Below are 14,055 nucleotides of genomic sequence, written 5' to 3'. Positions count from 1 at the left end.
CAGTCTTTGGACTGTGGGAAGAATCTGGCGCACAAGTTTTTTTTTTTTTTTTTGTAATGACCTTTGACAATTGTATTTTAAATTGTTCTTCTGCTGCAGCAAATGTGTGTTTAGAGTTTCAGGCCAGAAACTGTAGTAATAGAACCAGAGTGTGTGATTTACAGAAGTTGTAAAAGATCTTTCCAACAAATCATGAATTGTTCTATAATATCCAGTGCTGTTCACATGATGGTGAATCTGGAGCGTATAAAAGTTTGTTTGTATTACACTATTATATTGTTACGGTGATTATTTCCAATAAAATGGCATGTCTGTCTGTCAGAAGCCCCCTCAGGGGTTCCTGCTCCTGCGAGCGATGAACTGAAATAGGACACTGGAATGTCCTTTATGACAGCTGACGGGATTGAATTTGTGGTCCACCGAAGATCAAGATGTGATTGATGATGAAATAAGGGAACTGAGATGGACCAGCTGTCTGAAATCCTCTTTTGGTTTCCTCCCTATTTTCACAGGATGACAACTGGGGCGAGACCACCACAGCCGTCACGGGCACCTCGGAGCACAGCCTCTCTCAGGAGGACATCGTTCGCATCACAAAGGATCTGGAGGACAGTGTGGGGCTCGACTGCCGCCGTTACTTCACCCGGACCCTGGCAATAATCTTAGGCCTGCTGGTGTTCCTCACGCCGCTGGCCTTTCTGGTGCTACCCCATATCCTCTGGCCAGACAAGCTGCAGAGCTGCGGGACGGCCTGCGAGGGCCTCTTCATCTCTGTGGCCTTCAAACTGCTCATACTGCTGCTGGCTGTCTGGGCGCTCTTCTTCAGGCCAGCGCGGGCAGGGCTCCCAAGGGTCTATGTATTCCGGGCACTACTTGCTGTACTGGTTCTGCTCTTTGTGATCTCCTATTGGCTCTTCTATGGAGTCAGGATACTCGACTCACAGGTGAGCTAAGAGAGGGGATAAGAGTCATGAAATGTATTCACTGCGACTGTACGTGTGAATGAAAATTCAACGAGTACTACACACACATACACACAGAAACAAAGGTTTCAGTAGCATGAGTTACTGCAGTCACATTCATTTTTAATGCCATCAGAAGCTCAACAAAGCCACAAACAGCTAAAACACAGATATTTGATTTCCCAGTGCTGTGTGTTTACTCTGTGAGCCATAATTTCCTTGTAAGTCCCTGTAGGAATACACACTTTCAAAGGATGGCGTTTCAGCTGTCCTTTGAAACACTGCTAAATATTTATATGCTCTACATCTAGTCTCACATGTGTTTATGCCTGGAAGGCTATTTTAGGCATATTCTGTGCTTGGAACTGTGTTGGGACATATTTACTGTGCAGATACTTTATTAGATTTGTGTTTACTGTACATATTTTGAGTAAATCGGTCACAAACGATGCCCAAAAATCCTTACTGTTGATAGGACGAGAACTACCAAGGTATCGTGCAGTACGCTGTGTCGCTTGTGGACGCTCTCCTCTTCATCCACTACCTGGCCATCGTCCTGCTGGAACTGCGGCAGCTTCAGCCGTGCTACTCTGTGTGCGTCACACGCTCCACAGATGGCGAGACAAGGCACTACAACCTGGGACAGCTCAGGTAAGGAGCACAGAGTGACTCCATTAAATGTAGACATTCTCTTCTTTTAGCATCGTCTTTGAATAAATTTGTGTTTTTCATGGCATTAGTCCAAGGGTAAAGCATTAACAGTATGAACAAGAGGGAGTGTTTGAGGTAGGTTATTTCCAGTAAAATGCACATATTGACATATTTGGGAGCCAGCCTTGCCTCTAGTGGCCATCAGGGGAACTGCAGTTTTTGTCATTTGCTTTCTGGTTTCATTTTTCTGGCCCACTTGTTCTCAGAGGGTTAAAATGAGATGTGACACTCTTTGCTATCGTAGCTTCCATGTCAATGGGACTGGAAAGAAAAGCATATTTACATCCAAATGTAGCTCAGCGAGCTTTAAAATAGTTTGCTGTTGCTGATGAGAACTAAAACGTCAACAACTTTGTAAGACTTAGTGACACTGTGTTAGCAACCAGGAGAGAGAGGAAGAGATCAAGGGGAGATGAATTTAGGGAAAACAGAAGACGTCCGTGTGGGCGAGATGAAGGCAGAGGGAAGGACAGAAACTGGGGCACCTCAAGTTAGAGAGGTGGGAAAATAAGAGGCTAATAGCTGCTTACTTGCACAGAGACGGGAGGAAGAAATTCATGTAGGAAAGTCAAGAAAGAGAAGAAGATGAATATTAAGGAGTCATTAACACGTAGATAGTAAAAATGATTATTAAGGTAGAGCTGAAGAAAATGTAGAATCTATAAAAATGGCACAAAGACAAAGTGCCTGATGTGGAGAGAAAACCATGCCAGAAGGAAAAAAAGGAGAGGGTGGGGAAGACTTCAGAGAGGAAACTCCTCAGAAAAGAGCTGCAGACAGAGGGCGGAGTACATGGGAAAGACCCGGGAGACTGGAACAAGGAAAAATCTAAAGGAGGGACCGAAAGGGAGAATAGAGAACAAGGAATTAATAGTTAATAGAAAGGTAGTGTTGACGAATTGTAAAATGTGGGAAAGAAAGAAAGAGAAGGTGTATGTGTGTGTGTGTGTGTGTGTGTGTGTGTGTTTGTTGGCGTGTGTGTAGGAAGGAACCGACAAGACCAACCTTTTTATGACTTTATCGTCTCTGAGTAAAAACAGGAAGAGACCATTTTCAGCCAAACCCAGCAGCTCTCCCATTGCTCTCTGCTATCAATACACAGCCCTTAGTCTGACATACCTTTTGCTTTTGGGTATCTAATAAAACCTGATGGATTTATGGATGGAGCTTTTTTATGACCGGATAGGTGAAACACTATCTGTATACCATATCTGCGCTTAAATTTTAAGGTTTATGTCTTCCTGCATTTTTGCCCATGGACTTCTATTTGCATATCCAGCCTCAAAATATTTAAAGATGTTTTCATTCATCAGCCAAAATGCACACTGAGACCGAAATAACTGCAGCAAGTCCATACATGAATGTGCAGTCAGTCTTGCATTAGCATTTTCAATTATGTTTATCTGGCTAACTCGCCAATAGGCACTAAATAACATCTGATCATATTGCACACATCAGATTGCATTTATATATTCATTCACTCTCACATTCACAAGCCACAGTTGTAGCCACAGTTGCCCTGGGGCAGACTGACAGAAGCGAGGCTGCCATATCGCGCTATCGGCCCCTCTGGCCAACACCAGTAGACGGTAGGGTAACATGTCTTGCCCAAGGACACAACGACCAGGACAGAGAGAGCAGGGGGATCGAACTGGCAACCTTCCGGTTACAGATGAGCTTCCCAATCCCCTGAGCCACGGTCATCCCATATTCATGCAGGCGTCCAGTGCAGCCGTTATAATTGTTACTCTGCTGTTTTATTTTACCTATTTACGCCTCTTGTCAACTCCACCACCAAAACTACTTCATGTCTTTTATTTTGGAATTACTGATTTTGCTAAGATTTAATATTACTATAAGTGTTTAAGGGGTCATTTGTCCCAGGTGTTCATTGGCACCAATGGTGCCAATGAACTGGCACTGGTGCCATTGTTCCAACATTAGGCACAGGAAACATGCACGATGCCCCCCTGACTAACAAACTGAAGAACTTTGCACTGAAACATTCCATCCACACCTCTTCTATCCAGATCTGGGTCACAGGCACAGCAGTCTAAGTAGAGATGCCTAGGAACCCCTTTCCCCAGCCATCTCTTCCAGCTCTTCTGGGGGGACACCAAGGCATTTCCAGGCCAGCCGAAAGACATAATCTCCAGCATGCCCTGAGTCTGCCCTGAGGCCTCCATCCAGTTGGACATATCCAAATTGCCTCACTCAGGAGGCATCCTTATCAGATGCCCACACTACCTCAACTCGTTAATGTTGATGTGGAGGAGTAGCAGCTCTACTCTTGAGCTGCACCCGAGTGACCTATCTCCTCACCCTATTTCCAAGGGAGCGCCCCCGCCACCTTTCAGAGGAAGCTCATTTCTGTCACTCATGTCCTCGATCTCATTCACTACCCACAGCTTGTGGCCATAGATGAGGGTACACTAAAACTGAAAACTTTCATACTCTGCTCTCTTTTCGCTACAACAGACTGGTACAGCATCCACTTCACTGTCTGTCAAACATGGAGTGGGCACTCCACTCCATGGCCTGAGACTTAGAGGTGGGACTATGTCATGTCATGTTTTCTGTGATAATACCCATATAAATATTTATGTCATATTACAATATCAATAATATTGCAATGCCATGCGTTTCCATTCCCAAATACTCACAACAACGAGACAGGCCCAGTCTAAGTGTAACCATGTCAGCCTCAATGACTGTTTAGTACCTAAAAAGGGAGTTGTGCCAACCACCAGCAAAGCACATTTACTGTATATTTACTATATGTGCATAGAAACCTTATTATCCTGCACAAAAAACAATTATGTAAGCAAGATTACCGCCAGTTTTTAATGAATTATGCGCACCAGCCTATTTTGTTCTTATGACGGTGCACATGGAAGTAAATCAGAATCATTCTGAACCACTAGGCTTGTGCAGTTTGCTGACCATCTGCATAATAATAATAATAATAATAGATTGGATTTCATATAGCGCTTTTCAAGGCACCCAAAGTGCTTTACAATGCCACTATTCATTCACTCTCGCATTCACACACTGGTGGAGGTAAGCTACTGTTGTAGCCACAGCTGCCCTGGGGCAGACTGACAGAGGCGAGGCTGCCATATCGCGCCATCAGCCCCTCTGGCCAACACCAGTAGGGTAAAGTGTCTTGCCCAAGGACACAATGACCAGGACAGAGAGCCCAGGGATCGAACCGGCGACCTTCCGGTTGCAGATACGCTTCCCAACCCCCTGAGCCACGGTCGCCACATCCCCATTTTTCTATATAAGGAAATACATTTACTTCTAGCTGTAGTGGGGAAAGTGTTAATAACATTGGAAAAGAGAAGCCTGCAGGAACAGAAAGCAGGACAAAATTCAACTTAAGAAACTGCAACAATTGTTTGCTTTGATTACTCCTTTGCACACTCTTGGCATTCTCTCGATGAGCTTCATGAGGTCGTCACCTGAAATTGTTTTCCAGCATTCCTGAAGGAGTTCCCAGAGATGCTGAGCACTCATTGGCCCTTTTGCCTTCACTCTGCAGTCCATCTCATCCCAAACCATCTCCATTGGGTTTAGGTCAGGTGACTGTGGAGGCCAGGCTATCTGGCGTGGCACTCCATCACTCTCCTTCTTGGTCAAATAGGGGTCATTGTCCTGATGAAAAATAAACGATGGGTTGGCATGTCGCTGCAGGATGCTGCAGGACCCATGCTGGTTCAGTGTGCTGTCAGTTTTGAATAAATCCCCAACAGTGTCACCAGCAAAGCACCCCCACACCATCACAGCTCCACTCTTCACAGTGGGAACCATACATGTAGAGACCATCCATTCACGTTTTATGCATGACACAAAGACCAAAGGAACCAAAGATCTCAAATTTGGACTCATCAGACCAAAGCACAGATTTCCACGGGTCTAATGTCCACCCCTTGGGTTTCTTGGCCCAAACAAATCTCTTCTGCGTGTTACCTTTTCTTAGTCTTAGCAGCTATTTGACCATAAAGGCCTGATTTGCACAGTCTCCTCTGAACAGTTGATGTAGAGATGTGTCTGCTACTGGAACTCTGTGTGGCATTTATTTGGGCTCTAATCTGAGGTGCTGTTAACTTGTGATTTCTGAGGCTGGTGACTCGGATGAATTTATCCTCAGCAGCAGAGGTGACTCTTGGTCTCCCTTTCCTGGGGCAGTCCTCATGTGAGCCAGTTTCATCGTAGCGTTTGATGTTTTTTGCGACTGCATTTGGGGACACATTAAAAGGTTTTGCAATTTTTCTGTACTGACTGACCTTCAGTCCTTAAAGTAATTATGGACTGTTATTTCTCTTAGCTGATTAGTTCTTGCCATAAAATGAATTCTAACGGTTGTCAAATAGGGCTGTCAGCAGTGTACCAACCTGACCAACACAACTGATGGTCCCATCCCCATTAAGAAAGCAAGAAATTCCACAAATGAACCCTGACAAGGCACACCTGTGACGTGAAAACCATTTCAGGTGACCACATCATGAAGCTCACTGAGAAAAGGCCAAGGGTTTACAGTGTTGTCAACCCTGAAAGTAGCAAAGGGTGGCTACTTTCAGGAATCTACAATATAAGACATATTTAGAGTTATTTATCAATTTTCCCTTTGCTCCATAATTCCATATGTCTTGCTTCATATATTTGATGTCTTCAGTATGTATCTACATTGTAGAAAGTAGTAAAAGTAAAGAAAAACCATTAAATAAGAAGATGTGTCCAAACTTATGACTGGTAGTGTATGTAGGAACACTGACACTATGTTTCTAACATTAACCGTTTACCATGTACATTAACCTCATGTTTTACCTGAATTGAGAAAAGGATGTATAATGTAAATAGAGTTGGTCCTAGCACAAACACCCTTTCTTTTGGAAAAGCAGGATGGAAATTTTTAAACTATGTTTGTTTAACAATTTCTGGCTCTTTTCAGACTTTTTTTTTTAAAGTAATCAGTACGCTAAAATGTGGGAAAAAAAGAAATAAAATTGCTAAGCATCGGCAGGAACAGGTCAGACAAGTTAAAGCGTTTATTGGTCTGAGCGGTGTGTTCGCCGGTTGCCTTGGGGGTGTCGTCCTTTGTAAGCCGTGCCATTCATCCCTGCACGGCCGGCAGCAGGCCCAGCCTCGCTCTGTTGTCCGTCTGTGACTGTAAACACACAGCTAATTAGTGCTCCCTACAGACTGCAGCGCGGCATCTGGTCAGCCTGACGCGCACAGGCACACACAAACGGAGGCACGCCTGTGTGTGTGCATGGATAATTGCACCATATACATGCAAATGACAGATTTGTGCACACATTGCCTCAAACACGAGCAGCGTATCATACAGAGAAGCTCAGACACTCAAGTGGGTGTTATGTTTTCCCAGCCAACCTCTCATGTATGTTCTCTATTAACAGGCGGTGGCTGGTGCTGCTCACATTCCTGCTTTTCTGGCATCCATCCTCAGCCTTATCATAATGAGGACCCTATCCTGGGCCCTCGGGCCCCGATGGCTTGTTTCTGTCTGCCTTTGATGCCAATCTGAGGGCCAGAGGAGGTTTTTTTTTTTTTTTTTGCTTCGTTGTTTGACCGGACGAGTCGAATACAGAGTGCATTCCTTACTAAGTTGTTAGGAGAGGAGTGGTTTAAACACATTCACAGTTGGGGGACTTCCCGCTTTACATTCCCTAACCGGGCATTCCTGTGCATCAGAACAGTGATCAATCACCTCGCTCTCAGAGGATCTGGTTTATGATTGAACTGCAAAGTTTTAAGAGAAGGTTCTTTATTTCCTTCTCTGAGTTTGCATTCTCCTTGCTCTGTGGGCCCAGTTGAGCTCCTCGGTTTGAATTGCTTTGTGTCATGTTTGCTCTGCTTAATAATTGATTGAACTTGGGAAGAGGCAGGGACTGACTCACTATTTACGTAAGTTACAGCTAAACAATGGTGCTGCCTAGTGTGAATGCTTAATGCAGCACAGGGCTGTCTGGGTGTTATCACAATCTCTGCCTCTTTGGCGAAAATGAGCGCCGACTCCACTCGTGCTAAAATAATCAACACCCTGTGATTTATTTGTTTTTCTGCAGCTGGAGATCCTATTAGAGATAATCTGCTAAAATCTTCTGAGTTTCTCTAAATGTGTATGTACACTTTCTTTTTGAAATATCAGTAAACAGCGTGTGACCCTAACACCTTATTGTATAACTAGATACAGAACGTTGTGTTAATTTGTTGTGTTTCTTGTCTTGAGGGCTTTTAGGCAACTCTCTGCTTCTTAGGGTCACAAACATGCAAACAGAAATCAAGAACAAAGTGCTGTCTCACTTCCAAGTTACTGAAGTGGATACAACAGGGTGCTAATCTCTGAGAATGATCACAGAGTCAATATTGATGCCATTATTTCTCGGTGATCTGGCAAATAAGTCCATCCATCTCATTCCCTAACTGCCCTGCTGTGATCCGACAGTGCTGATCACTGCAACGCCGTGCCGCTGGGCAAAGAAATCATCAGACTGAAACTGCATGAATCCTATGGTAAATTTAGAGAATTAAGCTTGTTTGATTAGGAAATTGGCAAGACCACGCTTGTTTATTTTAAAGATCCTCCTTGTTCAAGCATGTTGTACAACCTTTAGCTGTCATCTTAGCTCACTTAAACTTGTTTTGTTTTTCAAAGTCTCAATGAGATTAGTGGTAATGAAAGCAGCCCAAATAAAAAAGTCCAGAAAAAACACTGTCTCGAGATCTGTATCTTCACCGTGTTAGAGGACATAGTGTGAATGTGGTGTTCAGAGTCTTCTTCACTTTTCTCCAGTGTGTAACAAATCCTATGGATCGACATGAGGATCACTGAAAAGTATTTCTTAGAACTCTGCTAGCCTCTGGTGATGTTAGTGTGAGCTCTCATACATGTGACTGTCATCAGATGGCAGAGCGGTAACAACGAATGACTTTTTAATGCTGCCTGGGTGATTTCCAGCGCTCTGTAATACGTCACATGACTCATTATTTAATGTAAGGTTTGCTTTAGAAGCAGGAATGTTAAAGGTTAAAAAAGTATGTAAGAGCTTTCATCAGTGAGTCTGTATTCATTCTGCCATCCTCCATTGGGATAATAGGAAGCGCATGCTGCAGACTAGCACGTGTTGTTGTTTGGGTTTATTAAGTTAGCTGTCCGTGTGGACTGAAGGATGACACAGGACGGCTCACGCAATGAATGAAAAGAGTCCAGTGTTGAGCTGTAAAGTCTTGTTATCGGTTAGTTAACAGCAGCATCTGCTGTCCTCCTTTCAGCCAAATGCAGGGTGTGAACTGAGCTCATGGTGCTGCTACAGAGTTGGTACAGCTGTTAAGACTAACTGTGAGTTAAAAGTTATCATACGTACCATTTAGACTAATTAACATCGATGACAGAGTTATACTCACAATCATTCACACTCTTGTTGATACCTACACCAATTTAAAATCACTCGTTAACCTAGTGAGCATGTCTTTGGACCGTAAGGAGAAAAGCCCTGCAGGCACAGAGAGACATGCTAACTGTAAAAGTATTGATGGGCAGCTATAATGTTTTGATATAAAACAGTCAAACCTTTTCCAATCAGCGATCACATTTTTGAACCGTGACACGAGAGTCGGTATTTATAGTCAGTCGATATTAGCATGACTGCCGAAAAGTATTGGTAATGCAAGTAAGGCCGCAGTGTCGCTGCTTGAGTAAGTGTGTCGTTTTGGCGTGATTTATCTTTTTATTTGAAAGAGGAACCACAGAGGAACTATATTATTATCAAGCCAGTGATTTATGACCTTTATCGTGTGAAAATACTTTACCTGTGTACAGCTGATTTTATAGTGTTGAGTTACAAAAGACAAGACCTGGCATGCTTAGTGATCCATGGTATAAAGTATCAGGGTCTGGGTTATACACTTTGAGCTCACTTTGAGTCTCTGACTGGCTTCTCTTTCATGCTCGTGACTCCTTCTGTCATCTTTCCTTCTCTTGTAACCTGAAACATCGCTTCCTTTTCTTGGTTGGCTCTTAAACACCTGTAAGGCAACCTTCACCCTGCAGCTCGCAGTGGCCCCCCGTCTGATGTTTGTGAACATGCAGTTATCACCTGCTGCTGCTCACCATGTACATCCTACATAAAGAAGACACGAACGATTATATAAAGGTATAAATGTGAATAGCAGTCCACGTCTCTTCTCCTTTTTTCCACCTCATGATTTGTCTTTTCCTCCAGGCTATGAATCACGCTGCCTCTTCAAATCTTACGTTTGCCGGGACGAGCAGTGAAAATAAATTGCATTAATGAGACATCGAGGAGAAGCAGAAATCCGATTTTCTGTCGCAGAATTCAGCTCTGACTAATGCATTAATGTAGTTCCAGAGGATTGTGGGTCATCCGGTGATGAAGATCTGTAAATGTTTTTGTCACTGATTCTGTTCTCTGTGTTTTTATCTTCACTTAAATCTCATCAAGCGCAGCAGATCTATGCATTATCTTCTAGATGTGCTGATATTCTGTTCTCTAAGGTGTTTTTTTGTGTGTCTTTAAGGATCATTTCCACTTAGTCATTAAGTATTACTGTCAGATCTTTTCATTTCAGTTGCTGCACTGTTCCACCTTTGTTCCATATCACTTCCTTCCCCTCGCTCTGTCTGTCTCTCTCCCTGTTTTATGTTGATGGTACTTGCTATTCTGAAGAAATACTAGAAGGGTTTTTCTTCACTCGCAGAAAGTTTTCAAAGAAAGCCAGAAATGTCTGTTGGCTAGTGCTTTCTCCTGTTTTGCCTTCTACCTTTTCGCTGTGCGTTTGCATTCAGCAGGAAGGCTTGTAGAATTATTGCGGGTATTTTCTAGTCTTTGGTGTTACAAGTGAAAAACGTCCCGTGGCTAATGTTCCTCACGTCCTGCTCTCAGAGCTGAAGCTCTCATGCTGGCACAAAGCTACCTGAATTCCAAACTCAAACATTTCCTGTGGTTTAAACTTCCCTTTGATTTTCCCATTTCTGCCTCTCCAGTATTCAGCGGGCAGCTCTGGCCATCATAGAGCACTACTACTGTGACTTTCCGGTTCATAACCCAGCGTTGCTTTCCGCCTCCAAGTCCCGTGCTGCCAAGCATCTGGCTGGCCTCAAGGTGTACAACGTGGATGGTGAGTTCCCAGCAGCCCCTGCTGAGGGTGAGTGGGATGCTTCATGTCTTGTCTGTCAGTGATTTTGGTTGTTCTTTGTGCTCTGGGGTGGTGGAGTCTCAGAGGTCTGCTTTTCCTTCCTTACACTGATCTGTTTGGGCAAAATGTGTGTTTTACTTTATTACAACTATCTGTTCAACAAACTGATTATTGTTCAGCCTGTTTTCAGATTGACCAACAGTTCAGATCTTTTTTGTCCTGTTTTCCTTCTCTCACCCCAACCGGTCGCAGCAGCTGGCCCCGCCCCTCCCTGAGCCTGGTTATGCCGCAGGTTTCTTCCTGTTAAAAGGGAGTTTTTCCTTCCCACTGTCGCCAAAGTGCTTGCTGATAGGGGGTCATATGATTGTTGGGTTTTTCTCTGTATGTATAATTGTAGGGTCTACCTTACAATATAAAGCACCTTGAGGCGACTGTTGTTGTGATTTAGCACTGTATAAATAAAACTGAATTAAAAAATTGAATTGAATTGAAATGAAATCTACAGATTTAAATAAGATTCTCACATTTAAGAATCAGTGACATTCGTTAAATGAGTGATTAGAGACCAAAACTCTTTCTCAATTCTTGTTAGTTTAAATGATGTGGATTAGTTACTTCATATTCAGATTTGTAGTTTGACCTCTGACCATTTTTAAACAACATATATTTGATATTTGAATTGCCATAATGCCTTTAAACTCCAAGGATTCATATTCACACGTTGCCTTTTTTTGGGTCCAACATTTAAACGCAACCTTTTTAGCTAAAAAAGTCTCCAAATCTTCTAATTTGAAAACTTTAACAGCAAGTTTGTCTAATGTTTTGCTTAAAAAGAATCAGCCTCAACTGTGATCCAGTCTTCAGGGTCATGTTGATTGTCTGGTCACAATTTCCCACACTACATAATGAGATATGACTTGTTTTGTTTAATGACAGAGCAGCAAGAGTCAGACTGGGAAAGCCAGCAAATGTCCAACATTTGGCAACATTGTTCTAGTTAATTAGGCTTATTCACTTAAATAGTTCTGGTCTGTTTACAGCCATTAAACTAAATATGGGTGTCACCAATTATATTTAATATAATATCTGCCAATATTTTGCCCTCATTTCAATGTAATGTGACCACTTAACTGGCAGAATAATACATCTTTAACACCATTACACAGAGGCCACAATGTTTTTGAACTAACTGTTAGAAGCTGCGTTTTCGTGTAACAGTCGTTCGGCTTTTCTGAGTCGCTCCAAATGACATTTCAAGTCTCTGCAGGTCGAACCCCTTAGCTGTGCTGGAATGTGTTAAAACATATAATTGCCTGGAAGGAAGAAAATTGATCTGCAGTCTTTGCATAATTAGAAAATTGACCAGTGTAGTATAAAGCACAGGTGATTTGTAGCTGATGTGTTACAACATGCAAAAAAATATAAGTGTGGCTATCTATATCGCCCTCCGGCGTGTCTGGAGCAGGTGGAGTGTTTTAAACTGGCTCTTCTCTCTGTGTTCTTCCTCACACTGACGCTAACCTGTGAAGACATCTTTAAAGCTAAACTGAAAGCCTACCTGTTGGACAGTAAGTAATTGCAACGCTGCCACCAACAAAAGTACCCTCACAGCCTGCTGGCGCTCGCTTTAACAAAGCTATTCTTTCAGTGTACTCGAAATGAAAGGCCCCCACCTCCCCCACCCCACTTCCACCCACTCCTATTCCCTCTTTGCATGCCACAGGTTGATGAAAAAGTTCAGCGTTGTCCTTACAACAGCTGGCAGAATGCAACACAAACCCTCGATTAAATTATTGCAGTCCCTTAAGTGTACTCAAGCTTCACTTAAGTGCACTAACTCCACTCCCGCCTCTCGGTTTGGTGTTTTTTTTCCTGCCATTTATTTCCCTCCTTTCTTCCTCCTCCTCTCAAATGTTAGTGGGAGGCGTTGACGGAGATGGCTGATAAATCAATAGCTATTACAACACCAGTATTCTCATTTCTCTCTCGAGTCTCATCCTCCTTCATTTTCCTCCTGCAGCAGCTGCTCGGGGACCCCTCCGTCGCTCTCATCGCTCTCTTGTCTTGAGCTTTTACTTCCCACTTCTTGCTTTCTGCGGCCACACTGCTACTGTAATAAATAATTCTGACTCAGGGACAGACGATAATCTTTTCTTAATGAAAAACTGGTGAAGCCCTGAGCGCAGAACAGCCGTAATACTCGATTAGACTGCTTCCAAATGGCTTCGGGTGAGCTTTGTGATTCCTGGAACAAGCTATTTTAACTGTGTTGTTTAGTCAGCTCAAGGTTCTGTGACTGAACTACCAAATCAAAGAAGTGGAGTGAAATACAGTCAGTCCTGTTACAGGTATTTCCTGTTGCAGTCATGAGTAATGGTGTCACTCTTTCAGACTACATTAAAAGTCTGATCTGCGTTTTGGATCATCGTCCCACTTTCTTGTCTGATTGTATGACACATTCCTGAATCTGTGGAATATTCTCATTTCTGTACATGCAATGCTTCCTAATATCCATCGCCCCAGCGCTGGATATTATCTCCCCATTTCTTAACAGTTGGCAAGACAGTTCTGCTTCATCTACATGCAGTCTTACATTGTTCAGACTTTAAAGAAAAGCTCTTTTTAAGCACGGCTGTTAACAAGATTAGTATCATTTTCACTTGAAAAGTCCACACAGCATTTCATTTGTACACAGGTACCTAAGCACTTACACACAATGACACTTTGTGTATAGTACAGGTGGGACTCACCAGAGAGTCATGATACAACATTAATGTGATTGTTAACATATTGTGATACGTACATCTGTTAATATTATTTCATTGATGTAGCTTTAAACTGTAAACTGGCTGTAAACAGGATGTACGATCATGTGGTGTGGCCTTATGACTTCACAGTGTCGGAGAATTCTCAAGTTTTTTTGTAAATTTGTGGTTTTAATCTCACAAATTCCTTCTCCTAAACTATGAACCCCACTGCTCGGCTCGGTTTGTATTTATTTTTGTTTTTTTACAGCATCAGTGCCCCTGAGACACCATCATACTCCAGATTATTATTGTTCACACCAATGAATTTTCACATTTGAGAGATACAGTCTTGAACTATTGAAGACCCTCTAGACTACTTTTACTTCCACTTGACTTCGAAGCCACACGTGTTTCTATTGTAAGTGTGTCTCGTAGAGTTATTTGAAATCTCC

The 14,055-nt window shown here is 42.9% G+C and overlaps 1 protein-coding gene across 3 annotated transcripts in view; it reads left to right on the top strand.

Moving 5' to 3' along the window:
* Window positions 1-14,055, top strand: part of LOC116321013 (vang-like protein 1) — a 55,914-nt gene that overhangs the window by 37,446 nt on the left and 4,413 nt on the right. For 2 of the 3 annotated variants that reach the window (XM_039607311.1, XM_031740758.2), the window contains 3 exons: window positions 513-944; window positions 1,438-1,613; window positions 10,705-10,865. In XM_039607311.1, the coding sequence (XP_039463245.1) occupies window positions 513-944; window positions 1,438-1,613; window positions 10,705-10,865 (769 nt within the window). The remainder of the gene's footprint in view (window positions 1-512; window positions 945-1,437; window positions 1,614-10,704; window positions 10,866-14,055) is intronic. The other variant, XM_031740759.2, reaches the window with a different exon arrangement.

The sequence above is a fragment of the Oreochromis aureus genome, linkage group 23, assembly GCF_013358895.1.
Source record: "Oreochromis aureus strain Israel breed Guangdong linkage group 23, ZZ_aureus, whole genome shotgun sequence".
Lineage (NCBI taxonomy): Eukaryota > Metazoa > Chordata > Actinopteri > Cichliformes > Cichlidae > Oreochromis > Oreochromis aureus.
This window is presented reverse-complemented; position numbering and strand designations above follow the sequence as displayed.